Source organism: Lactuca virosa, chromosome 9, assembly GCF_052849685.1.
Source record: "Lactuca virosa cultivar CGN04683 chromosome 9, Lactuca_virosa_CGN04683_v6, whole genome shotgun sequence".
NCBI lineage: Eukaryota > Viridiplantae > Streptophyta > Magnoliopsida > Asterales > Asteraceae > Lactuca > Lactuca virosa.
This window is the reverse complement of record NC_136434.1, coordinates 33107482-33119634: the sequence shown is the minus strand read 5'-3', so window position 1 is coordinate 33119634 and position 12153 is coordinate 33107482. Positions and strand designations below refer to the sequence as shown.

The 12153-nt window shown below is 31.6% G+C and overlaps 2 protein-coding genes across 3 annotated transcripts; both read left to right on the top strand.

The window, feature by feature from the left end:
• Window positions 1–3451: 3451 nt before the first annotated feature.
• On the top strand, window positions 3452–7317 carry LOC145140778 (beta-fructofuranosidase, insoluble isoenzyme 1-like). 2 transcript variants are annotated; one of them, XM_079074166.1, is made up of 5 exons: window positions 3452–3844; window positions 5346–6208; window positions 6293–6451; window positions 6543–6802; window positions 6899–7317. In XM_079074166.1, the coding sequence occupies exons 1-5, from the start codon at window positions 3643–3645 to the stop codon at window positions 7167–7169; spliced, it is 1755 nt and encodes a 584-aa protein (XP_078930292.1). In that variant the 5' UTR covers window positions 3452–3642; the 3' UTR covers window positions 7170–7317. The 2 variants fall into 2 exon arrangements, with proteins under 2 accessions (XP_078930292.1, XP_078930293.1); XM_079074167.1 differs by lacking the exon at window positions 3452–3844 and adding an exon at window positions 5115–5242.
• Window positions 7318–8569: 1252 nt separating this feature from the next.
• Window positions 8570–10607, top strand: LOC145135955 (beta-fructofuranosidase, insoluble isoenzyme 2-like). Its single transcript, XM_079070173.1, has 4 exons — window positions 8570–9427; window positions 9527–9685; window positions 9779–10038; window positions 10197–10607. Exons 1-4 carry the CDS (start codon window positions 8570–8572, stop codon window positions 10465–10467), a joined length of 1548 nt encoding a protein of 515 aa, XP_078926299.1. The 3' UTR covers window positions 10468–10607.
• Window positions 10608–12153: the final 1546 nt, after the last annotated feature.

Genomic DNA, 12153 nt, shown 5'->3' with positions numbered 1-12153 from the left:
TAAAAATATTTTTGAACCATTAAATAATAAAAATATTCTTGAACATATTTCTTGATCATGACTTTAAAAATTTCTTGTAGAATAACAAAATTCTCGAACCATCAATTAAAGAATTAAAACAAAAATTACATTAATTCTTATAGAATACATGTAACAATTGCTAAGAATTACATTTATTGTTAAAGAATAAAACTAAAAAAACTTTCAAATCTGGAAAAAAAATCAAAATCTAACAAATGCACTAATATATTCTAAAAGAATAATGTTGCTAAGAGGCGTCGTTCAAATTTCGTGGTCCATTCTTCAAGCATCAGCTTCTGTAGAAACAAATCCAATGAATAAATTAGTGAAAAAATATTCATATTCCATTCCAACATAATTGTAATTCGTGATTCCATTCTGATAGAATTGGAATTCATTTACCAATATTATATTAATTCGGGGAATTCTAACAGAATATGTTCATGATTAATCATAAAAAACATTCTTTTCTGATAGAATACTATGAACGAATAAATACCATTCAGTTGAAGCATTTTAGCAAGCGCTTGGTGTGCATCAAAACAACTTTCAATTTCTTGTAAAAATTAGACAATCAGAACAAATTCTCAATTCACCAAAAATATTACACCTTGAAAGAATTAGACAATAAACCTAAACACATCCAAAATTTCTTTGATTTCTGTCAAACAATCAGCCCAGAACATCCATTCTATATATTGAAATCAAATCAAATTAAAAAAACCATTTGAAGATTAAACTTCATTGGTTTACAGTAAATCAATCTAAAATACATCTGCAAACAAGAACACGTTTGTGTTTCCTTTCCTTTCCTGTAAAACACCCAATCCAAACACCCATTGGTTTCTATCAAATGAAACAAACCCAAACACCCCAATGATTTCTATCTAACAGTTAAACAAAAAGAAAAGGGAAGAGAACCTGTTACTGATCGGATCAACACCCTTCACAACCCCTCTTCTTCTTCCGTCGAGCAAAACACCCTTCACAACCCCTTTTCTTCTTCCGTCGAGCAAACCCACCGAGGACCCCGACTTCTTCACTTCTGCTGATCGCGACACCCCACCATTTTCCTTCGTCCCTTCAACTTCGTCAAACCACGGAGACGACCTCCCTTGTCGCCGATTGAAATCGCTGCTCCTATATTCGCACCTCTGATTCGGAGGAGAAAGAGCGAAATCTCGATGCCTCGTGCCTTCCTTCCTTTGGTTCGGCCAAAAACTGGAGATGGTCACTTAGTTCGATCGATGGTGGTGGTGGCGATCTTCTGTTTTGGAGCTAGGGTTAGGGAGGATCGAATGGGATAGAATACAGTATTGTTGATTGTTTTAAAAAGGGATAAAGGTAGGTCAAACTAATTACCATAATTATAGGAGTGTATTTGTAGAAATTATATATCAAATTACTAAATTACCCTTATTTATTTGTTTGATTATTTATTTATTTTTTAAATTTTGATTGGCCCACATTTATGCATACAATAACACAATAATTACTTTAAACACCTGAAATGAACATGAACCTATATATATATATATATATATATATATATATATATATATATATATATATATATATATATATGTTCATTTGAGATCATGCTAATTTTGTGAGACCGTGAGACCAAATCTAAAAATAATTTTAAAATGCAAACTAAAAGGAAAAATCCGAAAAGAAGATGAAACATAATTAAACATTTGGCTAATTTGGTGATATATATATATATATATATATATATATATATATATATATATATATATATATATATATATATATATATATATATATAGAGGTGGGTTCAATTGAGAAAATAAAAAAGGTTGAGAATGGGGGAATCATTCTCAGCCACTCAACCTTCAATCTCAAATACGTAACTGTATAGAAATAGATAACAGTTCAAACTCATTTCTAATCGATCGTTCATCATCCAAATTTCTCCTCCAACCTTCAACAATCATCCAGATTTCTTCAATTAAACCATCATCAACATCACCAGTGTTAATCAATTATCGATCTTCATCAATAACATGTTTATCAACACGATTCAACAGTTAACAACAAAAATTCGTTTTTGGTTCTTTTAATCCAACCTTCAATTCTGCTTGAATACGATCAGATCTTCAACATCTACGATTAATTATACTCCCAGCGTCATTAGATCAACATCATCGATAATCAACAAAAAATCCACTTCATATCATTCATTCAACATCGATTATCAAATAAAACTTCAAAATTGAGGTTAGAAAAAGATCAAATCGTTTTTTTTTTTTTGAAAAATTTCATATAATTCTCTATCAATCTACTATTTTGTAAGATTTAAATAGTCAAAGTATCATGTTTTTAACATTTTTAAAAAAGTTAAATTGTATGCACTCCAACTGTTTGATGAAATGCATAAACTAAATTATCACGTTATATTCATATATGAATATGTTTTCTCACCTGAATCAGTATATGATTATTAAAACAAAAAAACAAATATGCAAGTCTGTATGTTATTCATATGTGAATAACATATGAAAATTATATATATTTGTGAAAATACATTGTAATATTCATAAGTGAATATATCATCTAATATTCACAAGTGAATATACTATGTAATATTCACATGTGATATACCATGTAATACTATGTAATATTCAGATATGAAAATATTATCTAATATTCATAAGTGAATATAGCATCTAATATTCACAAGTGAATATACTATGTAATATTCACAAGTGAATGCATCGTTTAATATTTAAATATGAATATATATATATATACTATGTTTATTATATGCTATATTCATATATAAATGATACTTAAATTGTAAAAAAAATAATCACAGTTTTTATTTATAAGTGAATAACGAATGTACTGTAGTAAAAACTTGATTCATTTTTATTCACTTATGAATAACGATAGCTGAAAATATAAAAAAAATAAATTTTTTATTTTATCTTAAAACTATATCAATATGAATGTCTATTTGTAGAGAATAAAAAATCATGAATTTTGGTATATTTAAAATCATTTTTCGATAAAAATAGCTTCTTAAAAATTAAAAAAACGAAAAAACTATGTTTTTGTATATATTAAGGTAATGCTTAGCATAGTTTAAGGAAACATGTTTTGTTGGAAAACACATGTCTATTTCTTTCCCATTTCCGTTGATACGACGGAGGCTTTTGCTGCAAAAATAAATGAGTGGCTGAGAATGATTCCCCCATTCTCAACCTTTTTTTTTCTCAATTGAACCCTCCTATATATATATATATATATATATATATATAACATTTGGAAAACAAGATGAAACATAATTAAACATTGAAATATATAAGCAAATTAAGATTTGGGTCAAAGTAAAAGAAATTTAACCTTATCTGGATGCGGATAAAGACCTTCTCTCTATAAATACTTATTTAGTTCTTCAATTTCTCCATCCATCTCTTTCTCTCTCTCTTCCTCCGACACTAGCAAGTATTTTCACTTATTTTGAGTCCAACCCTTCGAATCGATAACCATCCCCTTTTGTTTTTTTTTTTTTCATATATATTCTTAATTTGGTGGAGAAAGTGAAAGGCACGAGTTCATATGTTCATATTCTAAGATTCAAAATCTTGTTTCTATATGATGAGGTCCTTCAATAGATATTTACGGGTTTTGCCATTATTATTATGGTATTTGTCAATGTTGAACATTAATCTCAATGGAAGAGGAGTTATGGCCTTCCACAAGGTTCACCTCAACTATAGAATTGATAATGTCGTGGACGTTAAGAACGTTTATAGAACTGGCTATCACTTTCAACCAAAAAAAAATTGGATCAACGGTATGTCTCTTTTTCATTTGCACGTAATTGTTTCGTACTATTTATGAATGATCGTCCGTCGTTTATTTGTAGTATTTCTCACATGCATACGTACGTACATACATACATACATACATACATAAACTGTGTTTTATTGCTTCTTTTTCTTCCAAAATTGCTTTTGGTTTCGAAACTTCACAAAGCTGTCGCTTTGAAACTTGCAAGGCTTGGGTCAATTACGAGGTTAAATTAATTATTTGATAATTAAAAATATTTTATGGTTTCATGAGAAAAACATTGTGCATTCACATTTTAATTATATGCGAGGTTCAGGAGTCAGGAGAGCTATTTGACCGAAAGAGCCTGCCTTCTTTGAATATTAATAACAGTATATCTTAATATAGTATAGAATTATATTTATTATTATTATTGTAAAAGTTAATGTTGTATTAAATCAACTTTTGTTATGGATGTTTTGTGATTATAATATATTTCATGTATAATTTGTATATGGTTTTTTCTCTCCCGTAACAAAAAAAAAAAAAAAAAAAAAAAACTAATTAATGTTTTTTTTTTAGTTAAATACATGAAAAGGATAGCTTTTTTTTGGCTAATTTGGTGATATATATATATATATATATATATATATATATATATATATATATATATATATATATATATATATATATATATATATATATATATATATATTGAGTGATTAATGAAGTGCATTTCTGAAAAGAATTTTATAAAAGAAGTAATATATTTTCCTTGTGATTTGCACTTCATTTCTGGTCCATCTTGGTACCTCATATTTCATTAGATCCGTGATGGTGATTAATAGTCATTAATTCTCACGAAGATTTTTTTTTTTTATTTATTTATTGAAATAGGGTTTTATGAAAATAATATAAAAATAAATTCATATTTTCTTATGATGAATAAGCATAGTTAATAACTAAAGTAAAATTATAATTTAATTTAATCTATTTATAAATAAAAAAATTAGATCGTCACTAACCCTAAATATATTATATATGTAACTTGTGACATTATAGGGTCAATATTTGATTCTGCCATTGATTGTCTATTTTATTAAAAGATCTTACAGCTTACATTATTAACTATAAATCGTAGAGGCTGTCACATTGTTGCCGCTGTCCCAAAAGACTGGTATAAGTCAATGCTCTTTAGATTTATTCGATAATAAAACAAATACTCTTTGATTAATTATTAAAATACATTAGTTTATAATATAACACTCTGAAATTTGTGATTGATACTCTTACTAATGAACAACTAGGTATTAAAATAGTTTCAATTTCTGTTTTATATGTGATTAAATTAATCATGTTTCATTTTCCATGCATGATACCGATGCGGGGCGAAATTATATCAAATTGAACACAGATCCAAACGGTAAGCTTATTTTTAATGTAAATAATTTATATACACATGATAAGATGATTTTTATTAGTTAACTTTAATTAATTTATTATTTTTAATTTTTGCATATGTGCAGCACCCATGTATTACAAGGGATTCTACCATTTGTTCTACCAATACAATCCAAAAGGAGCCGTGTGGGGCAATATCGTGTGGGCCCACTCGGTGTCAACCGATTTAATCAACTGGATCCCGTTGGAGCCGGCAATCGTACCATCGAAACCATTCGATAAATATGGATGTTGGTCTGGATCTGCCACAATCCTACCAGGCGATAAACCAATAATCTTATATACAGGTATAATAAACAAGAAACCAGAACCAGGTCATCAAGTCCAAAACTATGCCATTCCCGCCAATTATTCGGATCCTTACCTAAGAAAATGGATCAAACCCGACAACAACCCGATCATCAAACCAACACACGAAAACGTTTCGTCTTTTCGTGACCCCACAACAGCGTGGTTCAACAATGGTCATTGGAAAGTAGTCATTGGTAGTAAGAACAACCATCGAGGCATTACCTATTTGTATAGAAGCCGAGATTTTATTAAGTGGACAAAAGCCAAACATCCATTTCACACGAAGAGTGACACTGGTATGTGGGAATGCCCAGATTTTTTCCCAGTATCATCTCAAGGAACAAATGGGTTGGATACGTCAGCATTAGGTAACGATGTTAAGTATGTTTTTAAGGTTAGCCTTGACATGACTAGGTTTGATTATTACACGATTGGAACATACAATGTCATTAAAGACAAATATGTCCCTGATAACACGTCAGTTGATGGGTGGGCCGGGTTGAGATATGATTATGGGAACTTTTATGCTTCCAAGACGTTTTTTGACCCGATTAAGAAAAGGAGGATTTTGTTGGGTTGGGCTAACGAATCAAGCACTACCAATGAAGATATCGCTAAAGGATGGGCTGGAATTCATGTAATTTTATCGTATTTATATAGTGACTTGATTTTTTTTTTTTTAATTATTAAACTTACTTTGATTTTTATGTTTTTTTTATAGTTGATTCCACGTAAGCTTTGGTTGGACCCAAGTGGACATAAATTGTTACAATGGCCAATTCGTGAATTGGATAAACTAAGGGGTAAAATGGTAGAATTGAGAAACGTAAAAGTCAACAAAGGTGATACCATTGAAGTCAAAGGGATTACATCGGCTCAGGTTTGTATTCCTTGAAGTAATTATAGCAAGTTGAATATATGATGATGATGTTTGATTATTAAACTAATGTGATATAAATTTATAAATACAGGCGGATGTAGACGTGACATTTACATTTTCAAGTTTGGATAAAGCTGAATTATATGATAAAAAATGGGAGAAATTCCCAGTGGAAAATCTTGCTAAAAGTATTTGTGGGATAAAGGGGTCAAACGTTCAAGGTGGGCTTGGGCCATTTGGGCTTCTTACTCTAGCTTCAAGCAAGCTAGAAGAGTACACTCCTATATTCTTTAGAATTTTCAAGACCATTGACAATAAACATAAAGTTCTCTTATGTTCTGATGCCACTCCGTAAGTCCTCTTTCTAAAAAAAACAAATTAAATTAAGGGATTACAAATGTTATTAGTGAAGTGGACTAACATTGGTTTTGTTTTCAATAAAAACAGTTCCTCATTGAATCCAAATGAATACAAGCCATCGTTTGGGGGCTTTGTGGATGTCAATTTAGCCGAGAAGAAGCTTTCACTTAGGAGTCTAATTGATCATTCGGTCATAGAAAGCTTTGCAGAAGGAGGGATGACAGTTATCTCATCTAGGGTTTATCCGACACTGGCAGTTGCTGAGAATGCACATTTACATGTATTTAACAACGGTTCTGAAATCATAACAATTGAGAGACTAAATGCATGGTCCATGAAGACGGCTCGTATCAATTAAATTCTGTCAATTCATGTCATGTTTTAAAAAGGGTTGGGAATAATTCAAGGATCGGTATTATGCCATTTATATGTTAAAAAAGAGGGATTGTATTTATCGATTCATAAATATTACATTAATATATCTAATGACATTGAGTTCCATATCACCACCATTATTGTTGCATTCCAAACGTGAAATAAAAGTAAGATAAACAAGGATATGAAATGAAAAATTGTCACAACTCACAACTTATAAGGATTTTGTCAAAATACTTTTATTTTATATATATTTATAATTCAAAATACGTTTTTGCATTACAACTAATGGACTGAATTTATAACTACTTCATACTGTCCTCAAAATTCGTTCAATGATAACCAAAGAACCATATAAGTTTGTCATTGTTTGAAATGAAAATCGCTAAATATTAGGATTTTGTCATTTATAAGTACTATTTTCTCTAAAATATATGACCATTTCATGTCCACTTGTAGTAGGAATATTTCGAAATCTTGACCTAAAAGACTTGCATGTTTCTCTCAGATTATACACGTTTGTTTGAATGACATTGTATTTTATGGTATTAAAATTCACATATATATGCCAAAAATATATTTATAATAATATATCTTTTTTAAGATCAAGACAACTCAATATAAAATATTAATTATAATCCTTATTTCATAAGTTTATTATTTATTAAAATAATTAAAATTGGAAAATAATTAAAAATGAAAATAGAACAGCAAAATAAGTTTCACTCTAACGAATTTAGCGAAAGATCAGATACGGAAATGTGTATCTATGAAAAACTTCATCTTTGTGTATAAATTCTTCCTAAATCTTAATTTTGCTTTCCACCAACTCTTGTTCGTTTCTTACACTTACATGCATTACAATATTGTATCATCTTCTTTCGTCAATTCCACAACGTAATATGCAGGGTTTCAGTAGGTTTTCATGGGGTTTGTCATTGTTGATATGTCTTCTACCAACGTTCAACAACTTAGGCGGAAGAGATGGAGGAGTCATAGCCTTCCACACGCATGATCATCATAATCATCATCATAATCATCACCATAATCATCATCATAAACACACTCATACTCATGACACTGTTAAGGTAAAAGAGACATACAGAACTGGGTATCATTTCCAACCCAAGAAAAATTGGATGAATGGTATGTACATCTTCTTCTTCTCCTCCACATGCATTGCATCCACAGTTAGTTTTATGTGCATTTGAATTAATTATGACATTCTTTTTCTTGTATGAAATCGATGGGGACACAACTTTTATGAAACCAACATAGATCCCAATGGTAAGTTCTCTCTTTAATTAGAATTTTGTTTGTTCTTTTTATGTAATTGAGTTCAATATTTGATACAATGGTTTATACTTTATATGAACAGCACCCATGTACTACAAAGGACTCTATCATTTGTTCTACCAATACAATCCTAAAGGTGCTGTGTGGGGTAACATTGTGTGGGCCCATTCAGTATCAAAAGATATGGTCAACTGGATTCATCTTGAACACGCAATCGTTCCATCGAAACCATTTGACAAATACGGATGTTGGTCAGGATCCGCTACAATCTTGCCAGGTAATAAACCTGTCATCTTCTACACAGGAATAGTTGACCCAAAACCTGCACCGGGTCACCAAGTCCAAGTGTATGCCATACCCGCAAACTATTCGGATCCATACCTACGAAAATGGATCAAACCAGCTGACAACCCTTTCCTCAAACCAACAAGTGAGAACATTTCAGCTTGGCGTGACCCCACAACTGCATGGTTCAACAACGGTCATTGGAAGATTATCATTGGTAGTAGACACAAGCATCGAGGCATTGCTTATTTGTATAGAAGTCGCGATTTTGTTACATGGGTCAAAGCCAAACACCCGTTTCACTCTAAAACGGATACGGGTATGTGGGAATGTCCTGACTTTTATCCGGTGTCATCTCAAGGAACAAATGGACTGGATACTTCAGCTTTGGGTAAAAATGTGAAATATGTGTTTAAGAATAGCCTTGAAGTGACTAGGTGTGAATACTACACCATTGGTAGATACGACCTTGATATGGATAGATATATTCCAGATAACACATCTATTGATGGGTGGGCCGGGTTGAGATATGATTATGGAAATTTTTATGCCTCTAAGTCGTTTTATGATCCGAGCAAGAAAAGGAGGATTGTATGGGGTTGGGCTAATGAGTCGAGCACTAGCACTGAAGATATAACGAAAGGATGGGCTGGAATTCAGGTGATTTAATTTATTGTGTATTTATTTATGTGAATGTGAGTATGTGACATAATCTCTTTTGACTTTATAATAACTTGATTTAATATATACTTCATGTAGTTAATTCCACGAAAGGTTTGGTTGGATGAGAGTGGACATAGTTTGCTACAATGGCCAATCAAGGAATTGGAAAAACTGAGGCATCAAAAGGTAGAGATGAGAAACGTGAAAGTTCACAAAGGTGATACCATTGAAGTCGAAGGAATCACTGCAATCCAGGTTTGTATTTTCTTATAGTTATAACAATTGTAGATCAACATATTAAACATATGATTGGATATGTTTTATGTATTGATTGTGATATAAAAACAGGCGGATGTGGATGTTACTTTTACGTTTAAGAATTTGGAAAAGGCTGAGATGTACGATGAAAAATGGAGGAAATTTCCACAACATGATCTTGGTAAAAGTATTTGTGGGGTTAGAGGTGCGATTGTACATGGTGGGGTTGGGCCATTTGGCTTAATGACACTAGCTTCAGAAAACCTTGAAGAGTACACTCCTGTATTCTTTAGAATCTTCAAAACTAAAGACAAAAAGTATAAAGCTCTCATGTGCTCTGATGCTACAACGTAAGCTTCCCTTCTCCTTTCTCTCTATTATTAATTATTAGAGAAAAGATATATACCACATATATATTATCTAGTTTTGTGGATTAACATAAGTTTTAATATGTTTTGTGAAAAATATATATATATATATATATATATATATATATATATATATATAGTTCCTCGTTGAATGAGAAGGAGTACAAGCCATCATTTGGAGGCTTTGTGGATGTTGACTTAACCAAAAAGAAGCTTTCTCTTAGAAGTTTGATTGATCATTCAGTCGTGGAAAGCTTTGCAGAGGGAGGAAAAACAGTGATCACATCAAGAGTTTATCCGATGATAGCGACTTCATGTAATACACGTTTGTATGTATTTAATAATGGGCATGAGACTATCACAGTGGAAAAACTGCATGCTTGGTCTATGAAGACGGCTCACATTAAATAGAATTTTACCTATTTTTAGGATAGTTGGTAATAAAAAATGGAAGGTAGTTATTATTGTTTTGTTTTTACTTTTATTAGTATGGTACTAGTTTAATTATATTTTATATTAAATTATTGAGGACCTTAGTTTCAGTTGTTTATGCCGATGACAAGTAGAATGAAGATTGGGGAAATCCTTTTGTATAAATATATAGTATTTTTTTGAATGTGCATTTTTATTAAGAGACTAGCTAGCAAGTTGCTAGTTTGAAAAAAAAAAAAATATATTATTAAGAAATGGATAAAGTTGTGTCGTTCAAAATAAATAAACGTAAATTGTACCTTGAACACGTATATAAACACCATGAGGATATAGATGTGTCTTTGGCCATGTTTGGAGGGGCTCGATGAAGATGGCCATCTTCGTTTTTTTTTTAAATGCAGTCATCAGTTGTTTGGAAGTGGTCTCCCATATTGCCTTCCATGGATACCCGTGACACCTTCAAAACATAAATTTTACCTCAAAAATAATAAATGACAACTAAGGTGTTGTTTGTTGTTTCGAAGTCACAAGGTCTGCAGTCTGCGGACCACATTTGCAACAGAGAAGATGTGAATCAAACGTCTGCAGTCTGTAATAAGAAGTTTGTTTGTTTTTTAATGTCTGCAGGCTGAAAAAACATACCAAAACATAATTTGATTTCTGATTACCAAATAAACATATCAAATCATAATCTGATTTCTGATTACCAAAGCTTTAAAATTCTGATTTTTGATTTCTTAACTCATTACCAATGCAAAAAAATTCTGATTTTTGATATCTTAAGTCATTATCAGCAATGATAATCTGATTTTTAGCATAAACAAACAATCATCCAACTTTAAACAAACATCAAACATCCCATAACATAATTTGATTTTGAAAAAAAAAACAGATCTTGAAACATCCCAGAATAATCAAATTAGCATAAACAAACATGAAAAAAAAATCATCCACCAAACATCCCATCAAGAAAAAAAAATTGATATTCTAGAAATCAGATTTCATATGCATTTCTTCAAAAATCAGAAACACAATTGATTTCAAATCAGATGGGGAAAAGGAGAAGGAAAGCGTTACGTGAAAGGAGAAGGATAAGGAGAGGGAAAATCGGTCAAACAGGAGGAAGACGTCGTGTGGAGAAGGGAGGAATTGCATTCGTAGATGGTTGTTGAGGTCGGAGCTTCTGATGCATCCGGTGGTCGGTGCGTCTGGTAGACGGTGATTCTGGTGGTCAGTCGGAAGGAGGACGACGACCGATGGAGGACGACTGGTGGAGGAACGATCGATGATGAGGAGAGGTATCGAGGCGTTGAGAGAAAAGAGTTACATGTTTTTTTTTGTTAGGTTTAAATGAGATGTGAAGACCTTAGTCCATGTTTGTATCAAGAAGACCACACGCAAACGTTTTTAAGTTTGTGCACTTCCAAAAAAATCAGTCTGTAAGGGCATATGTATGTGCGTTGTTTGCATGGCATAGAAGTGGTTTCCTCAGATCTGCAGACAAAAAGTAAAAAGAATTTAAAATGTTAAATGATATGATACATGTTGAAGTTGTCACTTTCAGATACTAGGGTCTAGGGCAAAGATCTCATGTGTTACAGACTAAAAGCACACCCACTGAATCCCTTCCCCAACAGATATACAGGGTAGACTCTCATCGCATCC